Below are 12632 nucleotides of genomic sequence, written 5' to 3'. Positions count from 1 at the left end.
TGACAGAGATCTATTATGATAATAATGTCGGTCAATGCGGAGAGGTAGATGGCTTTCAAGTCTGGCGATAGGATAATGTCGGTTCAACAAAGGATTATTATAGGTTGATTCAATCCCTGTCTGGTCGCCATCTGGATCACTCTCTTACAAGCAAAAAGAATTGAGAATCAGCTCCCTATCCTAGCTGCTTCTCAATATCGGGTGACAGTTCAACCTTACCGTAAGTGGTAGGAACAATATCCTAATCGGGAAATAAAGTAAAATAGACGACGTCTGTGTTGACATTCCGTGAATTTAACGTTATTCCGTTTTAAGATAACCCTCAACCCAAATACGGTCAAGTGTAGTAGGCATGATCTATCCTTATATATTGTACAGCCAATCTCAACCCTGCATACAGAACATGGTGGCGCTATATCAGCAAAACAATTAGTCACCGTGCATTACATATGAGACAATATAAATATACTGCGATAGGTATTTAATCTAAAAAATTGATATTCACTGTATACGCTTTGCCATATAGAGACGAAGCACATTATAGGGCGGCCTTCTATGCTGTCGGCCACCGGCTGTTGATGGCGGTCATCATGTGAAAGAGTAGCAATGGACTCGAATGCCAATTCTAGAGTGTACAAGCCCGAGTAGCCCATTAGTAGAGACAGTTAGTCACATCATGTGATACAGTCATGAAGCTTTGGATACATACTATAGACGTACGCCACAAGTTATTAGCTTAGTACGAATCAGCGTTTCTGGCTAAAGTATAATTACAGGTAGCGTTGTTATCTCCTTCTACTATCAGCCTACTATCAGCCTACAATCAGCCCACCATCACCTCATTGCTCTTGGTTTTGTCCAGTGTATCATGACATTGCGGTTGGACAGGCCTAACCTTAAATAGCCCATGTAGCCTTCCTACCCAGGCTTCTTGTTTAATTTGTTTCACTACACAATCTTTCACCTTCTCATCCAAAATTGTTCGCATATCCATAAATCAGGCAGTATGACTGAAGTATCACCAGCATCCAAACCCAGTATCGTGCTTATTCATGGCCTGTGGATGACACCACTTTGCTGGGAGCACTGGATTTCGTATCTAGAAGGCAAGGACTATCATGTGCTGGCTCCCGGCTGGCCCGGTGTTGACCAGCGGTCCCCTGAACAGATCCGTGCGGATCCCCAGCCCATGGCCGACAAAACCATTGATGAGATCGTTGATACGTACGCAGCTATAATCTCAGCCCTCCCAGTGCCGCCCATAATCATAGGGCACAGCTTTGGAGGTTTATTCACGCAGATTCTCCTGTCGCGGGGATACGGCTGTGCTGGGATTGGAATCTCCCCCGCTCAGCCGGCAGGCATCATCTCGCTGCCATTCAGCTCTTTGAAGGCGACTCTGCCAGTATTGTCAAACCCATTCAATATCCACTCTACTGTTCACATTACAGAAGAGCAGTTTCACTACTGCTTCGGCAACCACCTCTCCAAAGAAGCCAGTAAAGTGCTATACGATCGGTACGCCATTCCAAGCGTCGCACACGTATTATGGCAGGGCGCCGGGGGGATGTTGAAAAAGACAGGTGCAGGGCACGTTGATTTCAAGAAGGAAAGTCGCGCTCCGCTCCTGTTAATAGCAGGCACCAAAGATCACGTTGTACCTCTCGCAACGGTGCAGAAGGAGTTGGAAGCGTATGAGAAGAGCAAAGGCCAGACGGTGGTTGAGTTGAAGGTGTTTGAAAACCGGACACATGGCATTGTTAACCAGGAAGGCTGGGAAGAGATTGCAGATACAGCGATTGCTTTTGCAGAGGCACATATGAAGTTATGAACAATTGATTGAAAGGAGAATTCAAATGGTGTCGACCGGTTGTAGCCCTACTAGGCGATATCTCATATTGAAGGTGATACATAGTCTTAACTAGGAAGACGAAAGGAAGCCGAGTCTTAAGAAATGTATTTAGCTACATCAAATTCTTTAGTATGTCTTATGGACTACGTAGCCTTGGTACCAGTCTATATACATACCTATCCGGAAAGCCGGGCAAAGTTTCAGTATGGTTGTTGCCGGCCTTCACACACCGACCTATAGAATAGTCCGGAGGTGTTGTGTTGCCATTAATTGGCAATGATGCGCCATACAAAGAATCAGAAATGTGGAAAAGCTGACTGGTTTCCACTTGCGAAAGAATATTATAACTGCAAAAAATTATTCTCTTCTCAGCAAGATCCGTACCCTAGAGTTCTCAGGCCTTGCTCGACGGCGCGAAAATATTCTCAAAATACTTTCAAGTGATTTCACTTCTCGTCTACATATTTACCGAACTAGATTTGCATTATTTGCGCCAACACCGCCACGTTCCAACCGCTCAGTGGCAGTCTCAGTTTTGCAAGATCCAGTGAAAATACCTGTGGTGCGTCGTCGATAGTCCTCTTCTATCTCATCAAGCGGGTAGAAGCTGGGCTCCTCGGAAAACATGGCATCAAACTTGTTCTTGATATCAGATGGGATATCAGGCGTATTCTCTGTATCTTGTAGCCATACGCGCAGCAAATGGCGTGGGTTTGAGATGTCTTCAGTGAATCCGCGCCGGGCATGTTGATGGTGGAGATTGTTGACCCTGCATACCTAAATCAGAGGTTGTCTTATTCCGTGTACTGTCAAGTCTCACCATTCAATGTCTCCGACCTTAAGGTCAACTTCAAGTCTATACTGATCGGCTACCCATTGCCAGCCGGCAAACGCTTCACGCTCCTCGAAGGTAAGAGCCGGATAGTCTTGGTCTCGTTCGGGTAGCTAGAACTACGGGTAAGCATTGTGTCTCCTAATCTTATGATACGAAAGAAGTACCTCACTATAGCCAATAAAAGTTCTGGTGGAGAAGTTGAGGAAGATCTGGTTATCCTTGTGATGGATTAGATTGACACCCTCATCGGGAATACCGTTCCTAGTTGAAGTCAACATTTGCAAAGATTATAAAGACTAGATTGAGATGAGATAAGACTCACGCTCTCCACCTAAACTTTTTCGCCGCTAATATTCGAAGAATATCAGGGCGATGCTGGGCAAGTTGATTATATACCTGTCCAGCGCTGGCCACTGTTGAAGCTCCACCGATACCTGAAAGGCTGACGGCCATAAGCCCGACAATATCACCACCAGCATCGCTATGATACATTTGCGCGTTCGTGTCTTGAGCGGATACATAGATTTTACCGCGTTCCTCGGGATTGATATGGGCGATGCTCTTCGCTCAGCATCAGTTATCTACCACTCTCGCATGGACCAAAGGGAAGCTCACCTTGATATGACAAATTCCTCGATTTGCACCTTGATTGAGTCGACGATCTCCAATCCAGGCATTAATGCCGAGAAATGCAATGATTTGATCGTCCTTTGTGTATTTCGATACTGGAAATCCACGCAGAATCTGCACACCGACGCCGTGGTAGATGTTGTGTGATAGCTGGCGTAGAACCGGGCCTAGAGTAGGCAGGGGGAAATCCTCACGACGGACAGCAGAAAGGGGTAGCGCGAGGGTCTTCCATTTCTAGAAATCGTTGTCAAGATTAGCATTTGATTCAAATATGGAATCTTGCTTCATTCTCCACTTGGGCTTACCTTGATTGCGGTCTCGATTTCGGCTATCTCAAGTTGGGAAAGAGTGCGAATATACAGATCAGCTGCATAGTGATTCTCTTGATCAGCTTTGATCCCCGAAGGAAGAATTTTCATAAATACCTACGGTTGCTCTTCAAATATTCACCTGTCCAGACATTAGGTCCAGTAAATTTAGCAGGCCAACCCGAAGGACTCGATCCAAAATCGAAGGACGGCGGATGAGCAGCATTAGCTGCTTCCCATTCCGGCTTGTTTAGCAGGATTCCTGGAGCATCAGAGTAGAGTTCATATGGAAGAATCTCAGCTGCTGCCATTTTCAGTGATTGATGTCTTTCTTTTCCGTGTATGTATGCGTGAGAATGCAGGGGTTTTCACACAGGCACTACGTCTACCTAGGTATATATATCCCGGCTATAAAAACGGCAACATGGCCAGACTTTGATTGAGACAGTTGGAATTAAGCCAATTCAGGCATTTCTCTGGGGAGTAATTTTTGTCGGTGCAAGTGCCGAATCTGAAGAAATGATTGATGATGTGATTACCGAGCACAATGGCAGAATTCCCAACTAGCGGCTACAGTGGACTTTTGAATTTGTTTAGCTGAAGTTACTTACGCGTCAAGAAGTAAAATATTCTTGGCTTCTAGCTGACTGAAGCGCGATGCACTTGTTTACACAGAGTATGAAGGTCAGCCTGGATGGAGAGTGGTACTTCGTGACCTGAGCGCTAGAGGCCGAGATAGTGCTCACGCCATTCCTATTGTCACCACAACGAATGAACGATCGGGTTGACTTTGGAGATGCCATATTCTTAGCCCACTCATATGCTAGTCAGTCGATATAATTTAGTTCTATCTAAGCGAGCAAAAGCTAGAGACTGGCATTCTACCGCTGAAACCCTAAGATCACCAACCAGAAAGCAGAGGGACGTAATTTCCAAGTTGACGCCATATCTCGGAACACCGAGCGGGCCCACCTTGGGCTCTCTATCGGTCAGTATCTCTTGGTATCTTCTTCAACCAAGAGGCTAGAGCTATCAAGCCGATAGATACAGACGTTCATGCCACATGGCATCTACTGTCGTGATGAGATCCGCTCATTGCCTCATCGAGAAGCAGTCGAAAACTGCCGAGTTTTTGTTAGGAAATACCATGGAGGGTTCGGCTTTAAATGGGCTACATATGCAACAATTTTTGAATTGACAATGTCCAAGTCTCCTCGGGAATTCTGATCACAGCATTATGGGCTCATCACCGCTGGTAACCGACAATGTCAACGCAATTGACACAACCCTCAATGACGACGACAACAAGAAGCAGAGACGCATCTTACTCTGGAAGCTGGATCTCTTTATCCTAAGCTGGGCCTGTTTCGGATACTTTGTACGCATCCTAGATAGCTCAAATATTTCCAATGCCTACGTGAGTGGCCTTAAGGAGGACTTGAACGTCCAAGGCAATGAATACAACCTCTTTAGCACACTGTGGACCTGTGGATACATTATTGGACAGATCCCCTCGCAATTGATAATCACCAAGATCCGTCCTTCCATTTGGATCCCATGTGCAGAGGTGCTTTGGGCTATATTCTCTTTTTCCTTTGCTGCGGTGAAAAATGTGCAACAAGTCTATGCTCTGCGATTCTTGATCGGACTGGCAGAAAGTCCCTTTTACGTTGGTGCAATGACGATGCTTGGGAATTGGTATACTCCGAAAGGTCAGACTAGTCTTTTCACACATCCTTATAGAACGGACACTGATATAAATACCTACAGAACTGGGAAAACGAGCTACAATCTTCTACTCGGCATCCTTCGCAGCCAACATGTTCTCCGGTTATCTTCAGGCCGCTGTATACAAGGGCCTGGACGGGACTCATGGGCTTGCTGGCTGGAGATGGCTATTCATCATGTGTGGTGTAATTTCCGTACCTGGCGCCTTTTACGGCTTTTTTGCCGTCCCTGATTCCCCCTACTCAACCAAGGCACGGTGGCTGTCGCGGGAGCAGGTGGAACTGGCCAAATCGCGAATGATCAAGGCGAATCGTAAACCGTTTCAGGGCGTTACGTTTAGTGTCTTGAAGCAATTAGTGACAGATGTTCCGGCATATTTCGTTGTTATTGGATACATGTAAGCGGGTTTGATTGGATACAGTAAATTACAGGCACTGATATCAATTTTACAGATTCTTCTGTCTCGACACTCTGCCATTGGGTTACTTCGCCATTTGGCTGAAAGCTTTGAAACGATATTCAACAGAAGAGGTCAACGTGTAGGTATCGTGTGCCGCGTCGTTGAGAAATATGGGCTGATTCGTTTATGACACAGAATTCCAACTGGCGCCTATGCTATCGGCTTTGTGAGCACGATTTTCTGGGGTTGGCTCAGTGACCAGCTGGGAAGCAGATTGGGGGTCACCGCAGTCATCTCAGTGGTAGCTTTCCTCAGTTGCTTGCTCTTGACTGTTGCTACATCCGAATCGGTTGTTTATGCTGGTTATTTCCTGAATGCTGCAGGTTGGGGCTACGGAGCTATTATATTAGTAAGAAACATCATATCCTCCAAGCATTCCTATTTATTTCTTGAGAAAGTTAATTTCTAACAATCCCTCCCAGTCTTGGATCAATGAGACATACGGTGACCGTCCGGAACTACGCGCATTTCTAATTGGCACTTGCCAGACCTTGGGCGCTACCTTTTCTGCTTGGGTGCCGGTCGTGATCTTCAACGTTGGAAAATATGCGCCCTCGTTTCACAAGGGTTATATTGTCGTTACAGTACTAGCGGCTGTCCAGGTGAGTATTTCCTATTTCTACTCTCTATAAGTATCACTTTTTCTGACGTGGGTGATAGTTTCTACTCGTATTCGTTATAAAATGGTTTACCCTGAATGGTGGAACATCTGAGGAGAATGAGACGTCAGCGGAAGAGAATGAAATTGATGCGCAAACACATAAAGCTACTGAACTAGTTTGAGCATTGCCATTATCCAGTAGAATAGAAAGCTGAGGGAGAAGTTTCTGGGTTCGCAAGATTGATGCCTACCTAGCGGAAGCTATATGTGACTTAATAGCGCACCTATCCTTCGCATGAAATATATTGGTTGGTTGGAAATACCTACGAATCATAGTTCTCCAATATACCGAGAGCCACCAGCTCAATCTCTCTCATGCTAGAGACGGGTTCTCACGAAGAAAATCTCCCTGATACTTCTCTAAGTCAACAAAACTCACTCCTCAAACTGAAATTCCGCCACAAACCCGACCTAACCTACGTCAACACCTCCTTACTTTCCTCATCAGCTTTTAAACGACCCTCCCAAAAATACCGCAGAATACGCCATGTAGACATCCGCTGTTGCCTCGATATCAGCGAGTTAATTGAGATTGTCTATTATGCCGCATTTCGTTGCGTCCCAGTGGTTGATACTGGCAGGTATAAAGCCGTGGCTGGCCAGATTCTGGAGAATAGAAGTAATACGCATCATCGTGCGCGCCGTCGCCGGGCGAGAAGATGATTAGCTGGCAGGGAGTTGAGGGGCTGTTGACGAAGAGTCAGAAATGGCGGCGGTTGCCGGTCAGGCCGCCTCCTGAGATGTATGCAGCCGTTGAATCATACGCCGAAAGGGTAAAGCCGGGGTACCAAAAACTTGCGTTCAGTCGGCGATTGCTGTAGACACGAATGTTTCGCCATAGATGCCGACGGTGTCGAATTGGCCGGTTGAGTTGGCAGTTTATTGTGGAGGGTTGGGAGAGGTGAGTTGCTTTGTGTCTAGGATGAAGGGGGGCGCCGCCTCCTTGGGCGAGGGTCATGATGGACTAGGGCTGCTGTCGTCAGCAGGAGGAAGACAGTCGACATATTGACGAGAAGTAAGCAAGCAATGAGATTCTCTTGTTTGCAAAAGTCCGTGAGCCCAAGGTTACCACATCTGCCCCCCACCGTCAGAAAACGAGCGGTATATCATGTGGCCCCTTTTCACACGGGCAGATTACATGAATACACTCTGGAAAACAGGCGTCAAAGCCGACAGTACGAGCTGATACAGGTCGAAACCTCGGTATTCAATCATCACAATCCATTTTTGGCATGTATGGTGGCATGCTCACGGCCCTTCAAAAACATCCAAAAATGAACCGTTTCATCGAGTCCAACGACCTCGTCATATTTCGATACACATCTGATCCGCACGAGCCGCATGTACACAGTATAATATTAGTCCCATTATACCCAAAACCTGCCTAGTCATTCTTCCATCTCCACTCGTGTGTTGGATGAAGACTGTAGCCACACCACCATATCAACCAGCCAATGACACAAATCGCGGTTTCGTAGATGGGATTACTGGTAGGGCGACTTGGGTACTCTGCAAATCCCCCGAAATCTTCAGGTTTTTCTTCAAGTTTCTGTTCTTTGACTTTGAAAAGTAAAAGTCTGGGGTGAGATCTGGGGGGGTGGAAAGTTCACCGATTTGGTAGGACCTACGTAACATATGATTAGGTGAGTGAGTAGTCATCACTGTCGTTATGAGCACATGTCAGATGCACTAACCTATCATAATCCATACATCAAAAGAATCTTCCTCGTGCGTGCGCGGTGGGAATAGGGAGGGGGAGGACACGATGCATAGTATTCTACTACGTACATTCGAATGAGAGCCCCCATAAACCTTTGAATCGTTCGATGCTCGAATCAGTCCTGTCTCACTATGTACATACAAGTCGTAGAATCAATCAATCATCTTTGCAACAACTAAATCCAACAAAATGTCATGTTGATACATACATATGCAAATCCAAATTAGCCGAGCCTATGTGACTAGATAACTATATAAAGCAGAAAATAGCAAACAGATGGCTGACTAGGTGGACGGTAAGTAGATAGGGAGGGAAAGTAACCAATTTTGTCGTAATGGTGTCTGCGGTATGTATATATGAACATCGAAGTTTGCATGCATTACATTCATCGGCAGATAATGCGATAAACAACGCAAGCAATGGCAAACGCAACGCAGCAAATGAAGGGAAGTGAAAATGCCCAGAATGTCCTCCCACCCAGAAACCGTATGAAAACTACCTACCGTAAGAAATAAAAAAAGACCGTGATCCATCAATGCAAAGTCCAGGACGCCGGTAATAAGAAAAAAGGTCGTACATGTCGTTACACATGAGCCGTTGTCATAGCTATGTAAGTAAAATTGGTGAGGAGTGGTTATGCATCGGCCATGGTGACGTCTTCATCAGCGCCAACAGCAGCGGCAACGACAGGAGCAGGGCTGACATCAACAACCTTGACATGCTCCGTGTCCATGGTCGTAATGACCTGCCCTAACCCCTGGTCGACGAATAGTTCCTGCACGGCTTTGCTTTTTCCTGCCGTCGTCAAGAGAACTTTGAACAAGCCGTTCGGACTCGGGCTGGGTGCTTGGTCGGATGATGCTGATGTTACGGTCGTCGTGCCTGTATCGTTGCCAGAGTCCGGGGTTTCCGTCGCCGTTGTCGTCACTGTAATAGCAGGGGTCTGCGAACTCGTCGGTAGACGCGTATTATGCGAACTAAGCGTCGTCACAAGCCCCCTCACATACTGGTATAACCCCTCATCCCCAGACCCCTCCAACACATCCAGCGCATCAATAACACAAAACAATACGGGAGGTCTGTACCGTAGCAGTGTATCCAGAATCGCAAGAGCATCATTCCACGACGCTATTGTGCCGTTCAGTCGACGGAAGCGCTCACCACTTAGGTCGCAGTTACTATCACAATCCAGCATTGGAGGCACGAGTTCGATGAGTTGTCGAATAAGGCTGTAAATAAGTGCGATAAGCCCTGCTTTGTTGTTGGTGCGTGGTGATGCAGCACAAAAGTGGGATATGACGGGGATATTTTGTTTGCGTGCGACGGATATGTAACATGCTGATACCAAAGTCAGTCGTCCAGGTAAGCCCAAAGGTCGAGAACCCTCGATGGCGAGAGGGAGGGAGGGGTTAGTCTGAGTCCAATCGAATAAAGCCCTGGCAATTGACGACGAAATCTCAAGACGCTGGTCTCGACCAAACGGGTGGATTTGTTCGTTATTATCGAAGTAGTCTTGTAGTGGAGAAGAGTCTTGCTGTAGGATAACTTTGAGGAGACGGCGTTTGGGGGTCGTTTTGGATGAGTCGTGGGCTCGGGTTGTTTTGTGGACGACTTCTTTGTCAGTATTCCTCCCTCTAGTAGACATGGGGAGCATACCACTGTTGCCGGACCGGTGACCATCATTATCAATCTCGATTTGATGCACTTGGGCTTGTAGTGAGGCGAGAAACGCTTCCAATATTCTGGTCTGCTCGGCGGCAAGCCTGTCGTTTAAAAGCTTCTGCTGTCGCTGATTCCAGATCAACTGCCACACCGTTGTTGTCTGCGATGCATGTCTTCGAGCGTCTCCTTCCAATCCCACTTTTTCCAATCGTGCATGATCAACATGGTTGAATGTGGCACATGATTTAGAATTTGCACAGTCGATAGATTCGGCCGCTGACTCAAGTCTCATAGCAGCTAGATTCTCGACACTGGTAACCAGATTCTTGAAATTAGATTTGAAATCCTCGTTGTGGCTGTACAGTAGCCGACAGCGGGCTTTGGCGACGTAGTCGCGAAGAAATTCGCCTAGAAATAGAAAGATTTGGCCATATAGCGTGGCAACCATCTCGGTCGTCGAGCTGATTTGAACTGCTGAGGTGACGGCATGGTTAATTCGAGCCAGGAATTTGAGAAAGGCTTCTGCTACTCGGTATTGTTCGCGTGCGGCCTGCCATTATTAGACATGAAAACCGCCATTCACATACAAAAAGAAAAGAGAGAGATACCCTAACGATGGAGTATACAACCCCAAAGAACAAATCGCAATAGCGCTTCGGGTCTGGCAAGGCCTGCATTAGGATAGCATGCCCATCCATGGTCCCGAGACATTCCTGAGCCCATTTGATTGATTTGCGGAACAAAACTCGCTGTCGATGCGTGGACCAATACTCAATAGCAGCCTCGATTTCTCTGATCAGATCCTCTGGTTGCTGTTTTTGTTCTTGATAGCGTAACGATTCTTGGAATTCCTTCCAAGACCGTTGGAGTTGTCTTGTCTCGATTTCGAGTTTCATTTTTGTATTTTGGGTGCTGCTTTTTGTCAGTATGCATTTTGACGACGAACAGTAGAATATTGTTTAGTTCTGTTTTGTCCCACGGGCCGAACATATATCGTGGGAAAGTGAGACACGATACCCATGTGGATTCAGTGTGGAATGTGGATCAACGAACACGAGAGGCCCAGACCACACGATCACCAGTGCACCACAGACAACAAGGAGAGACTTACATGTTCGAGGTGCCGGACGAAGTATTCATGTTGACATTAATGTTCATGTTCATTGAAGAAGCCAGGATATTCGATTTGAGTGCAAAGATGGAAGAGGCATTCTGTCGGGGCTGGCGGAGAGTTGCCGTAGTCATGTCATTGATTGAGTCAGGTCGTCTATAGTCTGGCTGTAGTCCGAGTAGTCACAGTAGCCACGGATGGTGCTGTTCTTGTTGTCGATGTGATGTATCAAAGAGCGCGAAATACTATCACTTCGAGTCGATATAAGAGTGCGAGAGTATATAGCAACACGATTGTCGTGGTTATGTGCTATAGAAAGTGGTGGAACTCGTACTCGACGCTACTAGACAGACTATTTCCTGTCTGGCTGGCAGTGGCTGCAGGCTTCGTTCTAGTTGGCTGCACAAGGCGAGACGGCGCAGTCGCATATCGTAGTCTGAGTGAGAAGCTAGGTGAGAAGCTAGTTGACAGCAGCAAGCGCCAAAGAGGTGAAGGAGGGGAAATGAGAGTTTGAAGGGTGAACGAGACCCTGGAGGAATGTATTACTATGTATGTATGAACGGTGTAATAATACGTATTTCCCGTTTGAAGAGGCAGAGGTGAACGGTATGACAGGTTCACAACAACCACAGGCCAAAAAACCGACAGCAGCTAAGCTAGGTGATCGGATCTATGTATTTCTTGCAGACAGGGCAAGAGGCTAGACGGGGCTAGACTCTGCTGGGCGTGCTGATTGGCCTCTCAGTTCTACTACTGCCTTAGTCTGCTGCTAACTAGGTGTACCTACTCCGTAGTTGGTAGGGTTATCGTATGACAGAACGAAATATAAAGAACATTATGTTGCTCATGTTCTCATAATGCTCTGTTTGATGATTGAAGCGGGTAGTAAACTATGGTTTGTGGTAGACAGGGACTGACATACAGCCTCTCCGTTCGAGGCGCTCATTGCCTGATCAATATAAGAGAGAGAATACGACAAAAGCATCGAGGCGCATATGGAAAGACTGTGCGGGGCGCGCCTTGGGTATTTTACCCGTGCGTACATAGTCATACTACACATACTACGAATAGTACTCTGTACAGTACTACTACGGAGTACGGCTGTTACTGAGACATCCAATTTTATATCATACTAGCCCGGCTAAGATCCTCTCGCTATGCCTGTTCGGGACTACGGCCATAGCCTAAAGGGGCCTGATGCATTAGTAGTTGTGTCCAGACCATTCTTATTTGCGTTGCGCCTGTCTCTTACGGTATCTAGCCAAAGAACATCGTTTTGACTTGCCTTCATAGCATACTCCGGACTGAATCTACTACTACTACTACTACGTTTGTAGTACGTACTAATCCTGAGCGCTTGGTAGATTAGCTGATTGTCCATTCTGTATTGTGTACATGCGCAGTACAACTAATGGTAGTAAACATACCGTACATACTTACGTACTAGTATCTCGGAGTGGCGTTACTCTGCGGGTGTCTATTCCGGGGTCCTCTCCTCCGTTCGCAATGCACAAGCCAAGTATGGGGTGCTTCTTTTTCACCAGGGTATACATAGTATAATGCTTGGGGTGTAATATTGACACAATTACGATTCTTGAATGTAACAGCTCTTGTATAGGTTATGTGGATGCAGATGACTTTCATGATAGATTATAACATCGATCA

The 12632-nt window shown here is 46.5% G+C and overlaps 4 protein-coding genes across 4 annotated transcripts; 2 read left to right on the top strand and 2 right to left on the bottom strand.

Moving 5' to 3' along the window:
- Positions 1-1006: 1006 nt before the first annotated feature.
- Positions 1007-1831, top strand: BHQ10_004447 (uncharacterized protein; the record flags this gene model as incomplete). Its single annotated transcript, XM_040876813.1, has 1 exon — positions 1007-1831. The coding sequence occupies one exon, from the start codon at positions 1007-1009 to the stop codon at positions 1829-1831; it is 825 nt and encodes a 274-aa protein (XP_040732951.1).
- Positions 1832-2317: 486 nt separating this feature from the next.
- BHQ10_004446 (uncharacterized protein) lies at positions 2318-3936 on the bottom strand (the record flags this gene model as incomplete). The annotated part of the gene is made up of 7 exons (XM_040876812.1): positions 2318-2621; positions 2673-2797; positions 2852-2948; positions 3010-3248; positions 3303-3551; positions 3623-3684; positions 3747-3936. 7 exons carry the CDS (start codon positions 3934-3936, stop codon positions 2318-2320), a joined length of 1266 nt encoding a protein of 421 aa, XP_040732950.1.
- A 926-nt stretch (positions 3937-4862) lies between these two features.
- BHQ10_004445 (uncharacterized protein) lies at positions 4863-6596 on the top strand (the record flags this gene model as incomplete). Its single annotated transcript, XM_040876811.1, has 6 exons — positions 4863-5337; positions 5396-5750; positions 5806-5892; positions 5949-6162; positions 6236-6415; positions 6474-6596. 6 exons carry the CDS (start codon positions 4863-4865, stop codon positions 6594-6596), a joined length of 1434 nt encoding a protein of 477 aa, XP_040732949.1.
- Positions 6597-8828: 2232 nt separating this feature from the next.
- Positions 8829-10752, bottom strand: BHQ10_004444 (uncharacterized protein; the record flags this gene model as incomplete). Its single annotated transcript, XM_040876810.1, has 2 exons — positions 8829-10406; positions 10465-10752. 2 exons carry the CDS (start codon positions 10750-10752, stop codon positions 8829-8831), a joined length of 1866 nt encoding a protein of 621 aa, XP_040732948.1.
- Positions 10753-12632: the final 1880 nt, after the last annotated feature.

Source organism: Talaromyces amestolkiae (genome assembly GCF_001896365.1).
Source record: "Talaromyces amestolkiae strain CIB chromosome Unknown scaffold7.1, whole genome shotgun sequence".
Classification (NCBI taxonomy): Eukaryota; Fungi; Ascomycota; class Eurotiomycetes; order Eurotiales; family Trichocomaceae; genus Talaromyces; species Talaromyces amestolkiae.
Note: the sequence above shows the minus strand (reverse complement) of the source record. Positions and strands in the feature narration are given on the sequence as shown.